At 41.3% G+C, this 19,097-nt stretch overlaps 1 protein-coding gene and 1 pseudogene across 1 annotated transcript in view; both read right to left on the reverse strand.

Annotated features, from left to right (window-relative positions):
* Aifm1 (apoptosis inducing factor mitochondria associated 1) overlaps window positions 1-19,097 on the reverse strand; it is a 62,614-nt gene that overhangs the window by 29,230 nt on the left and 14,287 nt on the right. Inside the window, exons 2-6 of the mRNA XM_004653959.3 lie at window positions 15,389-15,531; window positions 6,768-6,861; window positions 4,201-4,325; window positions 3,942-4,072; window positions 1,812-1,902 (exon numbers count right to left, since the gene is read on the reverse strand). Coding sequence (XP_004654016.2) covers window positions 1,812-1,902; window positions 3,942-4,072; window positions 4,201-4,325; window positions 6,768-6,861; window positions 15,389-15,531 — 584 coding nt within the window. The remainder of the gene's footprint in view (window positions 1-1,811; window positions 1,903-3,941; window positions 4,073-4,200; window positions 4,326-6,767; window positions 6,862-15,388; window positions 15,532-19,097) is intronic.
* Window positions 14,893-14,990, reverse strand: LOC123456997 (annotated as a pseudogene).

Raw genomic sequence — 19,097 nt, forward strand, 5'->3', positions numbered from 1 at the left:
GTGCCCCTTCTCATTCTCTTTCTCTCTCCTCTTTCTCTCTCTCATAAATAAATAAAAATTTTTGAACCGGGCGTGGTGGCACACACCTTTAATCCTAGCACTCGGGAGGCAGAGGTAGGAGGATCACCGTGAGTTCAAGGCCACCCTGAGACTACAGAGTTAATTCCAGGTCAGCCTGGACCAGAGTAAGACCCTACCTCAAAAAAACAAAAAACAAAAAAATTGAAAAAGGTAAAATAAAATGGGGATCTGGGCATGGTGGTGCACACCTTTAATCCCAGCACTCAGGAGGCAGAGATAGCAGGATTGCTATGAGTTCAAGGCCACCCTGAGACTATATAGTGAATTCAAGATCAGCCCAGGATAGAGTGAGATCCTAACTTGAAAAGCCAAAAATCCAAAAAAAAAAAAAAAAGCAAAGTGTGTGTGGGGGGGTTGGGTGGCTAGAAGCATGGCTCAGCAGCTACGGCACCTGCTTGCAAAGTAAAGCTAGATGCACAAAGTAGCACATGCATCATTTGGAACAACAATAGGCCCTAGTACACCCATTCTTTCTCTGCTTAAAAAATTTGGCCTGTGTTTGAATAGAATAGATGGCCCCCAATATATTCAGTTGTTTGTAGTTTGCATCTGCTGGCTACCTGGCTGGAGGCAATGTCACTGGGTGATCTTAAGGTGTGGTGGGTGGGTTTCTGATTTCAATCTGAAGATATGCAAAGTGTGCCTAGCTGGAGTTCCTGAAGTGTGCTGTGGCTTTCGACCATTAGGCTTGTGCTTCTCTCTCTGTCTGCTTGGGTCTGTGAAGGCAGGCCAGCTTCTTCTGCCATTATGGAACTTCCACTGGATCTGTAAGCCTCAATAAATCCCTTCCTCCATAAAAAAAAAAAAAAAATTGACCTGAAACAGAAAAAAAAAAACCCTTAAGACTCCCCAGTCTCTAAGATTTTCTCCCCCAAGAAGTCTTTCCTGAATACATCACTATATTATGCCCTCTTCCCAATAACTCCCACAACACTCACTGCATCTCTTATATCTGCTTTTATGGATCATCTATCCGTGTTCCTGCTTGCTACTGTTATCCCCCAAAGAGTAGGTCCCATGTGTTAGTTTACATGCTGGAGACATGTAACATATTACCAATATATCCACTTTCTCTGCCTACTGTCCTCTTATGGTAGTAGCTGGCCTGTTACTATCACAGGTCAATCTATTCACCTGTGCTATGGGTCTCATCTACTTTGGGCACTGTTCCTAGAAAACCCCTCCACCTCAACTGGAAAATGCCATCACTTTACAAACATACTCTAATACTTCCCATTAATACAAGTAAAACAATACAACAAAACCTTCCTGGGACCTCACAAGGGGCCTTCAATAGCAGCTTTGAAGCACTCACTTGCTAGAATCTGGCAATATTTTTCATGCTGAGTTGTTATGCCTGAAGTGTTTGACTATGCTGAATAATTACTCTCTAGTCATTAGTGATCCAAGAGAAAAGGAGAAAAACAGGGAAGAGGAGAAAGGACAGAAGAGAAAACAGGAGCAGCAACACCTTTTAGGATTACAGTGCCTGACAATATAGCTTTCCTGGGAAAATTTGGCCAGCTTCATATCCTCAGCTTTGTTCCCTGATTTCCTCAGATCTACACACAAAACAATACGAATCCTAAAATGACTCAGTTCTTCTGTGACGAACTACAGTGACAGTTACAGTGACAGAGAAAACATCAATGATGAAAAATTACACGTCACTGTACTTACTGGTTGATACCTACATACAGCCTGATAAAAGAAGCAACCTAGCAGCTCACCTTCTTTCCACTGAGGACAGCCACGCCACCATTCTCAATGTGAGGCAGGTCCTGAGCAGAGACGTAGAAAGAAGGTGGCTGGAAATATATGCTGTGTGGAAAAAAAAAGGAGGAAGTGTTACAAGCAGTAGGTTCCACTGCAGGTTTTGTAAAATTATCTAACATGAAAAAAAATTAGAAACATGGTCCAGAATAAGTCTGTGGGCACTACATGTTGGTGGTGACTTGCTTAATACAGAGGCATCATATATCAGTGGTTCTCAAGTGGGTAGAATTTGACCCCCAGGGGCCATTTGGCAATGTCTGGAAACATTTTGGGCTATAACGAATTGCAAAGGGATGCGATTATTATCTAGTGGTAGAAGCCAGAGATGCTGCTAAACTGCTTATGTAGCATCTGACAGCTCCAGCCACAACAAAGAATTATCTTGTCTTAAATGTCAATCCATGGTGCAGACACAGAAACCGGACTCTAGAGTTACTTAACATCATTTCAAAGCAAAAACAAGGACATTCAAGGAGTTAGCATTAACACAATGACCAATATGATTGTTTTTCAGAATGGTATTTGTCAACCAAACAAGCACTAGCTCCTAGAAACAATGAAGCCAAGTATTATGGCTTGTGTCTGTAGTCTCAGATACTCAGGAGGCTTGCTTCAACTCAGGAGTTTGGGCCCAGCCAAGGCAACATAGCAAGACCCCATCTTTAAAAAGCAGCAAGCTCAGTCAGGTGTAGTGGTGCACACCTTTAATCCCAGCACTCAGGAGGCTGAGGTTGGAGGATTGCCGTAAATTCAAGGCCACTCTGAGAGTACATAGTAAATTCCAGGTCAGTCTAGGACAGAGTGAGACCCTGCCTAAAAAAAAAAAAAAAAAAAAAAAAAAAAAAAAAAAACAGCAAATGGGTTGGAGGGATGGCTTAGCAGTTAAGGCATTTGTCCACAAAGCCAAAGGACCCAGGTTCGATTCCTTAGGACCCATATAAGCCAGATGCACAAGGCGGCACATGCATCTGGAGTTCATTTGCAGTGGCTGGAGCCCTGGTGAACCCATTCTCTTTCTCTATCCCTCTCTGTCAAATAAGTAAATATATATGTGTGTGTGTGTGTGTGTGTGTGTGTGTGTGTGTGTGTGTGTGTGTGTGTATATATATTTAAAATTAAAGCAGCAAGCTAATCATGACCTATCAACTAAGGGGAGGTAATATTTAGACATATACACCCTGCTTGGAAATGGAACATGACTGTGGGAGTAAGGGAAGCAATCATTGTCAAAGGAATCACTGACAGAAAAAATACATATCTGGAGCCCAAAAACCAGTACTGGAATTGAGAGATCTAGGGAGTCATTTAGAAGGAAAAGGCTTCTGGACCTTGTAGTTCTAAGTCTCTGTGTTTTGTTTTTCTTTTGGATTTTTTGAGTTAGAACCTCATTATGTAGCCCAGACTGGCCTTAACTTTCCATCCTCCTGAGTTAGCCTCCCCAGTGCTGAAAGTTCAGGGATGAACTACCACTCACAGCTCCAAAGCTCTTGGCAAATAAGATATTGAGGCTCTCCCTCCGAGTTTTCCCACTCTACCCCTACAATTCCCGAATGCCACTAGGGTGTCAAAGAAAGTGCCTTTAAGGAGTTTCATTTGCTCTTACGGGACATGCTCCAGAAGGTATACAGAAGCAATAGCTGGGCATGGTGATACATGCCTTGCGTAAGGCTGGAGTAGGAAGACTACTGAAAGTTCAAGGCATGCCTGGGGCTACAGAATGAGTTCCAGATCAGCTTGGGCTAGAGAGAGATACTGCCTTGAAAAAAGCAAAGCAAAACAAAACAAAACAAAAGGTAGTATAGGCTAATATCTACCAGAAGCCTAAATTAAAGGTTCTGGAACTACAAACATTAGTTTTTCAGTGGCCAGCACTACACTGTCAATTGTTGGCCATTTTGGGAGCAGAGTCTACAATGCCCTTTGTAGCCTGTTGCCTCTGAGCCTGACCAAGTGTGTACGATAACAGACTTCCAAACACAGCCAAGTAATCCTATCTGTTGCACATGGTCAGTGGCAAGAGCCTAACATACTCCCATGTTCAGTTCAAGTTGCTTGTCAGGAGCATTTTACGTAAACAAACAGACCTTCTCTCTTTTCCATTCCACTGTCTAAATCGTAGTGTCTTTGTGACATTTGGATCATCGGAAAACCACAGTTCTTTTGAAAGAGGAGGTCGCATGTACGGCAGCTCAGGATCTTCAGATACAATCAGTACCTTTAAACAGAGAAATAATGATACTTATTAGAGCCAAACCACTTACGAGGCAAATGTCAAAGTCTTCACATTGGCTAGGTGTTTGCATACTCTATCCTCTGTGCCAAACAATACAACGTGCACCTTACCCTGGCCCCAGGATCTCGAGCCCGGATGGATCTGGCTGCAGCAAAAGCAGCAGTGCCTCCACCGATCAATAGGAAAGGAACATGACTTGGTGCTCTGACTTGAGGAGCTGGCCCTCCTTCTGCAGCTGTAAGCAACAGAACAGGGGGGTGGTCAATGTTCTTGAAGGCTCAGATGACTCCTGGCAACTGTTAAAAACTTCACCTTCAACTTGTTTCAACCACTTATTTATGGAAAATAAAACTAGCATAGCACCAACATTAACCTTAATAAACTTACTAGGATTGGCTTATATAAATCAGTAGTAGGACACTTGCCTATCCTGCCATAGGCCCTGGGTTTGATCTCTAGTACTGTAGAAACAAAACAAAACAAAGTAAAACATCACCAAACGTTCTTCACTGTATCCTGATGGGAGAGAAAAAGTAAATATTCATTTCATTTTAAAAGTGAAGAATTTTTTTTTAAGGTGAGCTGCATCAGTTGTGGTGGTGTATGCCTTTAATCCCAGCACTTGGGAGGCATAGGTAAGAGGATCACATAATAAGTTCAAGGCCACCCAGACACTAAATAGAGAATTCCAGGTCAGCCTGAGCTAGAGTGAAACCCTACCTCAAAAAAAAAAAAAAAGGTGAATGAGAGCTGGAGAGCTGGCTCAGTGGTTAAGGCACTTGCCTACAAAGCCTAAGGAGCCAGGTTCAATTCCCCAGTACCCATATAAAGCCAGATACAATAGTTGGTGCTTGCATCTGGAATCTACTTGCAATAGCTAGAGGCCCTGGTATACCCATTCTCTTTCTCTCTCTCAAATAAATAAAAAAATATTTTTTAATAATGTGAATGACATATGCTGGGGCCCAGGAGAAGTTGCAGAGGAAGAGGAGACATGAACACTGTTCTTTTTTTTTGTTTTTGTTTTTTTGAGGTAGGGTCTCACTCTAGTCCAGGCTGACCTGGAATTAACTCTGTAGTCTCAGGGTGGCCTTGAACTCAAGGCGATCCTTCTACCTCTGCCTCCAGAGTGCTGGGATTAAAGGCGTGCGCCACCACGCCCGGCTTGAACACTGTTCTTACTGCTAGCCTGACAACCAGCTCCAGGGTGATGATAACAGACATGCTGACCAATCAAAACCCATCAAATCAGGGCTGGAGAGATGGCTTAGCAGCTAAGCGCTTGCCTGTGAAGCCTAAGGACCCCGGTTCAAGGCTCAATTCCCCAGGACCCACGTAAGCCAGATGCACAACGTGGCACATGCATCTGGAGTTCATTTGCACTGGCTGGAGGCCCTGGTGTGTCCATTCTCTATCTATCTGCCTCTTTCTCTGTCACTCTCAAATAAATAAATAAAAATTAACAAAAAAAAATAAAAATAAAAATAAACCACCAAAGCAGAAATCCAGAGGCTACAGAGAGTTCAACATTAAATCAGACTGCCAGTAAGCCTGTGGTGGCTTAGGGAACATTACAGAAGAGGGGGCAGAAAGTTTGTAAGAGCCAGAGTGGAAGGAAAATATTCTGAGACATGGTCCTCTCCTCCTCCCACTAACCCACAGGGACTGACTGAGGCCTCCATGACCCCACAGAGACTACCATAACCCCACAGAGGAGGGCTGCCAGGGTAACATAGCAGGGGCAAGGGGATAAAAGAGTATATCTTGTATGTGTATATATCTATAATGTTTTAGAGGATGAATGATTTGGTCAATGCCATTCATTCATTAGGTCTGTAATGGATCTACAGCCCAGCTTAAATTATTAGTTCTCTCTTTCTCTATTTTCTTTGTTTCTAAGACAGAAATATGTAATTCACTATGTAATTCCAGCTGACCTTGAACACAAGCGATCTTTCTGCCCCTTCCTGAGTGCTGGGATTATAGGCATGAACCACCATGTTTTAGAAAGTACATACTAGAAGGCCTCTTGCCTTCTCATTCATTTCCTGCTGACCACCAAGAAAATATGAAGTTCAGTTTCACCTTCTGTTAGCCACAAAGGGGGAACACCTAGGTGGTCAATTGGGGATTATAATGTAATGCTCAACAATAAGGAGGTATTATTGAAGAAAGCAATACAAACTGCCCACCCAGAGTTGTATGGCTTATTAAAGGATTAAGACAGTCCTCTATGAAAAAAAAAAAAAAAAAGAAAAAGAAAATCATGGGGAATGGAAGTGATGGCTATAGTTATGTGCTATAACAAAACAAACACATCTTTAACAACCCCAAAGACTCAAAAACTAAATTAAACAGACCCAAAAGGTTTTGTTATTAAAATAATAGCTTTTATAGCTTTTTTACTAGTTGTCCTCTCCAAGCTGGCCTTTTAACAGTGTAATGTAAAGAAAAACAGGAAATCATAATCATTACTGATTTCATTCTCAAGCAAAATGCCAGCCAAATGCTTTAACAAATTGCTCCCAGTGGTGGGATAAAGCTATAGTTTCTGGAAGCTTACAATCTCACACCATTATCACTTCTATGAGATATGTGCATATCACAGCAAGCCAACCAGTCAATGACTTTCCCTTCACAGGTCTCAAATCACACAGAGGGAGAAGGGAATACATACCAGATGCTATGGCTCGTTTCTCTTCTGGTGTCAGCCCTAACCCCGACATCCTTTCATTGTATCTTTTTTGGTCATCTTTTATGGTCTTGTAGGCCTGGAAGCCCAAATAGGAAGAAAGTTTATTTCACCATAGAGTTAACTCATACCATAAGCCATTACTATATTTTAGCTAAATGAGAAGCTTTTGTCTACAGTGAGTAGGTAACTTCCTTTTTGCCAAAATCACTACAGCCAAGTTCATTTGTCTTTGTTTTTTCTGGCTTTTTTTATTTTCCCCAGTAGTGGGGATGGAGCCCAGGGCCTGAGGCATACTAGGCAATCACTCTACCACTGAGCTCCATGCCCCAACCCAAAGTTCTTTTCTCAAGAAATAAAGTGTTCAGTGTGCATATACTTGGTGAGGAAAGAATACATCATTTTCAGATTTTCTGAGACTGCTCTCATATTTAACTGTGAAGATATAGGCAAAGAAAAAAACAATTAAAAGTATAAAAAGAGATCAACTTCAAATACAAAAAGGGGCTTTAACAGGCATGGTGGTATACACCTTTAATCCCAGCACGTGGGAGGCTGAGGTAGGAGGATCACCATTTGTAATGGGCCAGCCTGTGCTAGAGTAAGTACCAGGGCAGCCTGGGCTACAGTGAGAATCTGCCTCCAAAAAGGAAGGAAGGAAGGAAGAGAGGGAGGGAGGGAGGAAGGAAGGGAAAGGAAAAAGGGAGGGAGGGAAGGGCTTTGGACTATGCTATGTGCCAGCTGTGAAATCAGTCTACACAGTTGTCAGTAGATGATGGGAAACACATTTTCCTGGCAGACATTTTAGGGCCTGCCGGCTACTCAAATAATGCTCGGATAGGAGGCTACTTATATCCTAATCTTGTAGTAACCTCCTCTTTTCAGCAATAGCTTTCATTTTGTTTTAAAAATTGTAATCTGCATGTGGGATATGGGTAGGTTGGGGGCTCTTGCCCCTACAAAGGAATGCCAGATGCTTGCGGTCAATTTGTGTCCAGCTTTAAGTGGGTGGCTTGGGAATTGAACCTGGACGGGCAGGTTTTGCAAGCAAGTGCCTTTCATTGCTAAGCCATCTCCCCAGCCTCTTTCCTTACCTCCCCAGCCTCCTTCTTTATCATAAACTGATGAAGCAGGAGTAATACTCAGAAATACTACACACAAATCTCACAGTGGCTGACACTACCTACACAAGACCTGCATAATAGCAGAAAACAATGACAACATCAAAATAGAAGACAGATTAATTAGTTGGAAAGAAGAAGAGATTCATTCAGTGGAGGGCAGATTTGGGAGGGGGTCAAGTGGAGTGGTGGGTGAGGCTTATGTTCATGGTTTGTTGTCTATATTTATGAAAGTTGTCAAGAAAGAGTTAAAAAATAGGTCTGGGCAGATGGCTTAGCAGTAAAGGCTGACGACCCAGGCTCAATTCCCCAGCACCCACATAAGCCAGATGCACAAGATGACACATGCATCTGCAGTTTGTTTGCAGTGGCTAGAGGCCCTGGTGTGCCAATTCTCTCTCTCAAATAAATTAAATTAAATTAAAAATTTTAAAACAGAGTTAAAAAATGAAAAAAGAAGCCAGGCGTAGTAGTGCACAATTTTATCCTAGCACTCAGGAGGCAGAAGTAGGATAGCTGTGAGTTTGAAGCCAGCCTAGGACCACATATGAATTCTAGGTCAGCCTAGACTAGAGTGAGACCCAACCTCAAAAAAACAAAAAAAGGGCTGGAGAGATGGCTTAGAGGTTCAGCGCTTGCCTGTGAAGCCTAAGGACCCCGGTTCGAGGCTCGGTTCCCCAGGTCCCACGGTAGCCAGATGCACAAGGGGACGCACGCATCTGGAGTTCGTTTGCAGAGGCTGGAAGCCCTGGCGCGCCCATTCTCTCTCTCTTTCCCTCTATCTGTCTTTCTCTCTGTCTCTGTCGCTCTCAAATAAATAAATAAAATAAAAAATTTTTTAAAAAAGGGGGGAGGGCTGGAGGAATGGCTTAGCAGTTAAGGTGTTTGCCTGCAAAGGCAAAGGACCCAGGTTTGAGTTCCCCAGGACCCACGTTAGCCAGATGTACAAGGGGGCACATGCGTCTGGAGTTCATTTGCAGTGGCTGGAGGCCCTGGCACACCCATTCTCTCACACTCTCTCTCCCTCTTTCTCTTTCAAATAAGTAAATAAAAATAAAAATAATTTAAAAACTAAAACAGTAAAAATAAAAATAAAAAAGATATACCACACACGCATAATAAATGTCAAATACCTTACTTAAACATTTTATTTTGTTATTGTTGTTTGTTTTTTCGAGGTAGGGTTTCACTTTAGTCCAGGCTGACCTGGAATTCACCATGTAATCTCAGGGTGGCCTCAAACTCATGGCAATCCTACCTCTGCCTCCCAAGTGCTGGGATTAAAAACGTGTGACACCATGCCCAGCACATGTTTTATTTTCATATTTTATTTTATTTATTTATTTGAGAGAGGGAAAGAGTCAGAGAGAGAAAGAGAGAGACACAGAATAGGGGCACCAGGGCTTCTAGCCACTGCAAATGAACTCCAGATGCATGTGCCACCTTGTACATCTGGCTTATGTGGGTCCTGGTGAATCAAACCAAGGTTCTTTGACTACAGAAACAGGCACCTTAACTGCTAAGCCATCTCTCCAGCCCATATGTTTTATTTTAAATAGATATCTAACTTTCAAACTGATTTAGTATATCTTAACATTATGACTAGTTTTTGTTTTATAACCTATATAATCATGGTTTATTAGTAACTTTAAATTTTATATATTAAGAGGTATAGGTCAGCCTGGGCAATCCCTATATTCCTATGAGGGCTGGGGATGTGGCTCAGTGATAGAATATTTGTCTAGCATGCACAAGACCCTGGATTCACTCTTCAGTACTACAAAAAAGGAGAGTATTCTATGGCCCCCTTACATGAAGCCCATTAGATGACATGCTACAAATGGGGAACTTGGATCCAGGGAGGTAAGAACCAGCCTGGAATCATTTAACACATAAGACAAATGAAAGAGAAAGTACTGTGTGTCAAAAGATAGTGGTTGCTCTTTAAATTTACTGCTAAGTCTATCAAATAAACTAAATCCAGTTTAATCTAGGGAGAATATTTGAAAAATATTGGCCTGGGCTACATTGAGACCCTACCTCGAAAAACCAAAAGAAAAGAAATTAAGGGTCTGGGGACAAGGAGCAGCAGTTAAGATACTTGTCTGCAAAGCCTAAAGACCTGAGTATGATTCTCCAGTACCCATGTAAAGCCAGATGCACAAGGTGGCACATGTGTTAGGAGTTTGTTTGCCATGGCAAGAGGTTCTGGTGTGCCTATTCTCTGTCTCTCTCTCTCTCTCATAAATAAATAAAATATTTTTAAAATAGGGCTAGAGAGATGGCTCAGCAGTTAAGGTGCTTGCCTGCAAAGCCAAAGGACTCAGGTTCGAGTCTCAAGGACCCACGTGAAGCCAGATGTACAAGGTGGTGCATGTATCTGGAACGACTGAAGTGACTAAAGGCCCTGGTGCACACATTATCTCTTTCTTTCTCTTTCAAATAAATAAATATTTTTTAAAGAAACTAGGCTGGAGAGATGGCTTAGCAGTTAAGGCGTTTGCCTGCAAAGTCAAAAGATCCAGGTTCAACTCTCCAGGACCCACATCTGGAGTTCATTTGCAGTGGCTGGAGGCCCTGATGTGCCCACTTTCTCTCTTCTTCTCTCTCTCAAATAAATAAATATATATAACAATAGGGTTGGAGAGATGGCTTAGCGGTTAAGCGCTTGCCTGTGAAGCCTAAGGACCCCGGTTCGAGGCTCGGTTCCCCAGGTCCCACGTTAGCCAGATGCACAAGGGGGCACACGCGTCTGGAGTTCGTTTGCAGAGGCTGGAAGCCCTGGCGCGCCCATTCTCTCTCTCTCCCTCTACCTGTCTTTCTCTCTGTGTCTGTCGCTCTCAAATAAATAAAAAATTAAAAAAATAAAATAAAATAAATATAACAATATGTGTGCATCTATCTATCTATTTATCTCTCTCTCTCTCTCTGTCTCTCTCTCTATATATATATCTCACTACAAATTTAAATACCAGCACTTGGGGGGCAGAAGTAGGAGGACCACTATGAGTTCGAAGCTACCCTGAGACTACATAGTAAAATCCAAATCAGCCTAGACTAGATCAAGAACCTACCTTGAAAGAAAAAGAAATACTACAAATTTATTTTAAAAATGTGTCACTAGAAACAACTTTTGTAAACAGACAGATATGGTGGTGCTTATTTGACTTAAAGGAATTCAAAAGGAAATGCCATTTTCTGAGGCCATGTGATCCTATCAATTGAACAGTAGTGAATGGCCCAAATAATTGGAGTGAATATTCTAAAGGCCATTTTGGCTGTATTCACTGAAAAAAAAAATCAAAGCTCACCTGGATGCTAATCAGGAGTTCGTGTTTATAACCAACCCGCAGAGGCTTCTGTGCAAATCAATGCTTCTGCAATGGTGGTTACAACCCATTAGTGGGCTATGAGATTATTTTGTAGGTTGGGCTCAGCATTGTGTGTGTGGGGGGAGTAAAAAACAGGAGAGAGGGTTGGGGAAATTGCTTAGTGGTTAAGGTGCTTGCCTGCAAAGCCTAAGAACTCATGTTTGAATCTCCAGGTCCCATGGAGCCAGACGCACAGTGATGCAAGTGTGCAGTGTTACACATGTGCACTGAAAGCCCTGGTGTACCCATTCTCTCTCTCTCTGTGCTGCTTTCTCTCAAAATAAATAATAAAAAATGAGAGGAGCTGAAGAGAAGGCTTAGTAGTCAAGGTGCAATTAAGACATTTGCCTGCAAAGGCTAATAACCTGAGTTTGATTTCCCAGGACCCACGAAAAGCTAGATGCACAAGGTGGCACATACATCTGGAGTTCATTTGCAGTGGCTGGAGGCCCTGGTACACTCATTCTGTCTCTCTCCTATCTCCCTGCTTGCAAAGGAATAAGTAAAAATATTTAAAAAAAAAAACAGGAGAGAACATTAACATAAGTCACACCTAGTAAGAGTATCCTGGCTCATATTGCTAGGAGAAAAAGATGATGACATCAAATTAAAAGAGAGACTAATAGAGAGAGGGAGGGGATATGATGGAGAACAGAGTTATGAAGGGAAAGTGGGGGAGGGAAATACCATGGTTTGTTGTCTATAAGTATAGAAGTTGTACACACACACACACACACACACACACACACATATATTTTTGGTTTTTCGAGGTAGGGTCTCACTCTAGCCCAAGCTGACCTGGAATTCACTATGTAGTCTCAGGTGGTCTTGAACTCAGGGCGATCCTTCTACCTCTGCCTCCCGAGTGCTGGGATTAAAGGCGTGCGCCACCATGCCGGCTATATATATATATATATTTTTTTTTTTTAAATAAAATAAATAAGAGTATCACTGGTTGAATCATGGTCCTGGTTTTATTTATTTGTAGCTATAATGATGAGTTGCAAGATAAAATGCATCCTTACTATGGATCATGATAAAGTATTTTATTTTATTTATTTTTGAGGGGGGGTGTCGAGGTTGGGTCTCACTCACGTGGTGGTGCATGCCTTTAATCCAAGCACTAGGGAGGCAGAGATAGGAGGATTGCTGTGAGTTCGAGGCCACCCTGAGACTCCATAGTGAATTCCAGGTCAGCCTGGGCTGGAGTGAGACCCTACCTTGAAAAAACAAAAAACAAAACAAAACAAAACAAAAAACCCCACTTCCTCAAATGGGAGAAAAAGGTATGAAGGAACACTCACTAAGGACTGAACTACTAAATTCATATGAAACATGAGAAAAATAAATGTTCATTATTCAAGATGAGCAGTTTGTGGTATTTTGGTATGACAGCTTGAGAAACAAATACTATGTCATTTATAATCGTATTTCACCAAATCTGGACACTGATTTCAAGTTTTTCTTGAGGCTAATACCAATTTCAGAGAAAAAATTGTCATTTCATATAAAATTTTCAACAATGCAAAACCCAAAACAAAAGTGAAGAGAATAGTTTGATAACAACTGTAGGTAGACAAACGCTTATCATTTAACCTGGAGCCACTATAATAGTTGTTTTTTTTTCAACCAGTGTTGGATAAACCAGAGGGCAATGAGGCATTTAACTGAATGGCTTGAGAGGAGTTTGTTTTGTAGATACTCCCACATAGGAGAAAGCAATAGTGAGTGGCTCATCTTGCGCCTTGACATCAAGAGAATGCATGGTCACCTCTGTGGGAGCCATCCAACTCTGGTTCAGCAACACAAACCAGAGGATGAACACGTTTGTATCACCACAAACATGTCTAATGCCAACACTTGAAACCCATTTTTGAACGAATGGGATGGAGTTGATGGGAAAAGCTGAGAAACATGAAATGGAACAATTAAGGCTTAGAGTATAGTATCTGATTCATGAAAGACAGACATTTAAGAAAGCAATCTACATGAATGCATTAGCTTATACCACTCCAGCCACTAGCTTGACCAAATTAGGAAAAAAAAAAAGGGACACTGCCAAATGAGTTTAGTTTGAAGTAGAGGCTTTAGGTGGGTTGGGAGAACACTTCAATCGTTACAGCTCTTTGGACCTCCTCAGAACCATTCAATAAAATGTCTTTTCATAGTAAAAGCTGAGTTGATTGCCTCCCACAAAACAGAACAAATAACATTTTACCTAAAATGATCCAAACAGGACAGTGATCAAGTTATCTTTACGAATTTATACAACATTGACCCTGAAACTGTCTTATTAGATAGGTAGCACTAAAGCACAACATTAAGCATCATCTAAAAGTATAAAATGGGGAAAAGTTTCAGAGAAAAAGTGGATGTGAGGACTTGGCTTTAAATGTATGGTCTTAGAGTGATCCAGTACAACTTCAATAGCTTGAAGAATGAGACTGGAGGACTCAATGGTGACTGACAATGTCCCTTTAATAAATGACTAAAGAAAACACATGCTGTGAATTACTTTACTGTACCCTATGGATCGAGTTTTTATTAGTGCATGGTCTCACCCACCCTATCCCAAAACACATTCTTGCGTATCTTACATAATAAACTCCTGCCCCAGTGACTGTTGCTCCTACAATTAGGAAGTATACTAGCTTGCTGCCATCTTTCCCAGAAGCACCTGCAGACGCTAGTGATCTAGAAGGGGATCCTAGGAGATGACACTGCACAACTGTAGGTAAAGATAAAGCCAGGAGAGAAACAAACGGAAATAGAAAAGGCACTAATCATTAATGAAGAAACATCTAGTACAAAGGCAGGGAAGCATTTTTGGTTATTCTTTGCTAGAAAAAAAAGGAAAAAAAAATTAAAATGCTGCTCCAGGGTTGGAGAAGCCATCTTTCATAAAAGTAAATTATCAAGATTTCATCTATCTCTTTTTCTGATTTCATCCCACTGGCAAAAGCTGGCTGCACTCCTTGTGCATTTGAGTGCCAGATTAGGCAGGGTATGTGGATACAGATGACGTGAAATAATTTTCATGCCCCCTTTTTACCTAGTGACAAAGGAACAAAGGTAACTGTGCTGTTACCAACAAAGAGAGGACTGATGAATATTTTAGTGGCTTCCAACCATTTTCCCTTGATAAAATAGACAGCTTTCTTCAATCAAGGGTGTTAGGATCTGCTTAGTTGCAGTAAACCTTGCGAAGTTAAAAAAGAAAACACCACAGAATAATTCCTCTGTGACCTGCTAACCTGATAAGAGTTCATTTATGGAGATATTGTTGTGCTAATACTATGGAGCAATTGACATCATATTTGTCACCTCACACATATCCATCCTAAAACTGGAGACATTAAGCCTGCTCCTATAATTTATTTAGTCTTTGAGATTCAGGGATAGTTCTTCTCTTAGGAATGCTTAATACTGTTGGTTGAAAGCTATTGTTGTTGGCTGTGGGATTTTGTTGTTGTTTTGTTTTTCGAGGTAGGATCTCGCTCTAGCCCAGGCTGACATGGAATTCACTGTGTAGTCTCAGGCTGGCCTCAAACTCACAGAGATCCTCCTACCTCTGCCTTCTGAGTGCTCAGATTAAAGGTGGGCACCACCACACCTGGTAAAAAACTGTGGTTAGATGCCACAAAGTAGATGGCAATGTCCATATGTGTGCTGTAAGGCCTGGGGGCCTCTTCCATCCTTGTCAAGGGGAATGCTAATGTCAATCTTAAGCTGAGGGAAAAAAAAAATAACAAATGGGTCCAAATCAACTAAAGAGCTGCAATGAATTTTGACTTTATTTACAGGTTACTGTGTCCATACCCAAGAGAACAGGTGCAATTTTGTGGGTTAGTCAATGCATAGTAGCTTTCAAGCGTAGTAACACAAGAGAACAAAGCAGAAGTCAACCAACATGAGAGTAAACATCAATCTTTCCCAAATAGGCTCTCATAGGATATTAGACACTAAGCACTTTAAAGGACTTGTAGAATTTTTCCAAGAAGGAGTAATAATTAGTTGCAAAGTTTGAAAGCAGAGCAACAGTGAGTCTATCGATGGGAGCTGTTTGGCAGCTTCTCTACGCAAGCTGCTTCTTTTATTTTTATTTTTTACTTACATATGCACCAGCTCCTATTGTTGATAAGCCCACAAAAAGGACTAATACAGAATTATCGATTTTGCCCCCTGATGAACCAGAGCTAGCCATGTGTCTTGTCATCTGGAGGTCTAGTGGATTGCACCATCGCTGGAACAAGTTGCCTAGAGGAACACAATTTATTAAGACACACACACACAAAAAAATAAAATAAAATAGTTAACACATGATTATGATTTTAAAAATGTACTACAGAAGCAAAGACTTACACCTTGGGCTGCATGGTGTTCACTGTTCAATGACCAAGGAACATGAACTCAAAACTGCATATGTACATACTACATATGTCTGAATGTATACTCTTCAGTTGTTAGGACTTTCCCTTTTTTGGATACATAGCCTTACCATGTAGCCAAAGCTGGCCTCAAATTTGCGAATCCCTACCTCTACCTCTTGAGTGGCTCAGAACGACCTGGAACTTACTATGTAGCCCAAGCTGACTGAACTCCTATCTCGTCCTATAGAGTTCTGGGCTTAGAGGCATGAGGCACCACACCCAGCTAGTTATTAAGACTTTTCTGTTGTTGTTTTTCAAAGTAGGATCTCGTGCTAGCCCATGCTGACCTCCCTCACTGATCCTCTTATCTCTGCCTCCCAAGTGCTGGGATTAAAGGAGTAAGCCACCATGCCCAGCCCAATAGTTTTGTTTTTTTTTGTTTTTTTTTTTTTTTTTTTGGTTTTTCAAGGTAGGGTCTCACTCTGGTTGAGGCTGAACTGGAATTAACTCTGTAGTCTCAGGGTGGCCTCGAACTCATGGCGATCCTCCTACCTCTGCCTCCTGAGTGATGGGATTAAAGGCGTGCGCCACCATGCCCGGCCAGCCCAATAGTTTAAGAGTACAACTTTATGCTGTCCAGTTAGGAAATCTATAGCTTCCAGGAAAGTTCATGAAAAACATAAGAGCAGTTCAATATTTTTATAACAACTTTCTTGATTTTTTATATAAACATAATGCAAATTGGTCATATTTCCATAAGGTTATATTCTTCTTTTATTTTAGTTTCTTGCTTTTCGGTGTTTTTTGTTTGTTTGTTTGTTATTTTAAAGGTGGGGTCTCGCTCTTGCCCAGGATGACCTGGAGTTCACTATGTAGTCTCAGAGTGCCTTGAACTCACGACAATCCTCCTACCTCCAGAGTGCTGGGATTAAAGGCATGTGCCACCATGCCTGGCTTTTTTTTTTTTTTTTTTTTTGAGGTAGGGTCTTGGTCGCACTGTAGCCCAGGCTGACCTGGAATTCACTATACAGTCTCAGGCTGGCCTTGATCTCACAGCGATACTCCTAACTGGACCTCCTGAGTGCTGGGATTAAAGGCATGTGCCACAATGCCTAACTATCAATGTCTGGCTATTTTTACCTTTTTTTTTTTTGGAGGTAGAGTCTCACTGCAGCTCAGGCTGACCTGGAATTCACTATGTAGTCTCAGGCTGGCCTTGAACTCATGGTAAGCCTCCTACCTCTGCCTCCCAATTACTGGGATTAAAGGCTTGTGTCACCAGGCCCTATTTTTACCTTTATATCTTCAACATAAATGATGTAATATAAACACAAAGATAACTGATTAGATAGATACAGTTGTCTCTCAGTATCTGTATAGGATTGGTTCCAAGACCAGGAGAAGGTATGAAAATCCACATATGCCCAAGTCCCTTAAATAAATAAAATGGTGTGGTATATGCAAATAACCTATGGTCATCATCTGTATATTTCAAACCATCTCTGAATTATTTCTAATGCTAATACAATGCAAATAATTGTTATACTATATTGTTCTGGGAAAATGACAGAAAAAAATCTTACACATTTTCAGTAAAAATACAATTAAAAATATTTGGGGGCTGGAGAGATGGCTTAGTGGTTAAGGTGCTCGTCTGTGAAGCCTAAGGACCCAGGTTCGATTCTCTAGGTCTCACATAAGCCAGATGCACAAGGTGGCACATGTGTCTGGAGTTTGTTTAGCCCCTAACATGCCCATTCTTTCTTTCTTTCTCTCTCTCTCTGTCTCAAATAAATAACAATAAAAAATAAATATTTGGAGGGCAGTTGAAGCAGGGTCTCTCACTCTAGCCCACTCTATAGCCCAGGCTGGCCTTGAACTCAGTGTGATCCTTCTACCTCGGCTTCCCAAGATGCTGGAATGACAGTGCCACCACACCCAGTGTAAAAATATCTTTTTTTTTTCTTTTTTTTTTTGGTTTTTCAAGACAAGGTCTCACTCTAGTCCAGGCTGACCTGGAATTAACTATGTAGTCTCAGGGTGGCCTCGAACTCATGGTGATCCTCCTACCTCTGCCTCCCAAGTGCTGGGATTAAAGGCTTCTTTTTTTTAATTTAATTTATTAGTTTTCTTTTCAGCAAATACATGTAGTTTGGTACCATTGTTTAGGCTCATCTATGATCTACCCCCTCCCATTGGACCCTCCTTGTTGATGTAAATGGGTTGTGCATTGTGGAGTTAGCCCACAGTTATTGGTATAAATGTCTCTGCAAATCATGACCGAACATGTGACTCTGACATTCTTTCCGCCCCCTCTTCCGCAAAATTTCCCTGAGCCATGTTGGGTTCATTTTTGGTCTGCTTCAGTGCTGAGGTGTTGGGGGCCTCTGAGGCTCTGGCTCTCTGATTTGGTAGGAGTTGATTTTTCTCTGTGTTGGTCTCCTTCCCCTTTGTGCTGGTATCTGGTTCACAGGATAACATCTTTTTTGGTTTTTTGAGATAGGGTTTCACTCTAGCTCAGGTCAATCTGGAATTCACTATGTAGTCTCAGGCTGGCCTTGAAATCCTCCTACCTCTGCCTCCTGAGTGCTGGAATTAAAAGCATGTGCCACCACATCTGGCTAAAAATATTTTTGATTTGTGGTTGGTTGAATCCATGGCTATGGAACCCACATATAGAAAGCTAACTGTATATAATGTTGACCACAAGCTACCTGGGAGATGGCTCAAATTTTGCTTAAATTAAACCCTAGAAAAAGGTCAGTTTTGTGTGAAAGGCAATGTATCCTAGAAGAAAAATGTTAAGACTCAGAAGAAAATCAAAACAATTCCTAGCCGGTTGTAGTGGTACATGCCTTTAATCCCAGCACTGGGGGGGGGGGGCAGGGGGAGGGGAGCAAGGGAAGAGAATTACCATGAGTTCGAGGCCACCCTGAGACTACACAGTGAATTCCAGTTCAGCCTGGGTGAGAGTGAGACTCTACCTTGAAAAAAAAAAGCCAACAACTACAAAAATCCATAAATAATCTTTGCAAAAGAACTGAAGAACTTCATACTAGGTAATATTCTTTAGAATGACAGTATTTAAAGTATCCACCAATTGTCTTGGCTCTCTTTCTTTCAAAATAATACTTGGTGGAGGTTCAAAGGGGAAAGTGGGGGGTGGAGAGAATTACCATGGGATATTGTTTACAATCATAGAAGTTGTTAATTATAAAAAGTAAAAATTAAAAAAATACAGCTATTCTGAAGTAAAACAATTTTGAGGTGTGCAATGATCTAATGGGCAAAATGCACAAGCATGAAAATGTAAACCATTTATAGATCTCCTTTTCTCAAGTGGATACTGACATGTTCAGAAGAAGCAAGGTCTCAGTACATTTTATGTGATTACTTCTCATGGCTATTGACTATTGATCAAGTAGAATAAACATTTCCAGTTTTTTTTTAATT

Source organism: Jaculus jaculus, chromosome X (genome assembly GCF_020740685.1).
Source record: "Jaculus jaculus isolate mJacJac1 chromosome X, mJacJac1.mat.Y.cur, whole genome shotgun sequence".
Classification (NCBI taxonomy): Eukaryota; Metazoa; Chordata; class Mammalia; order Rodentia; family Dipodidae; genus Jaculus; species Jaculus jaculus.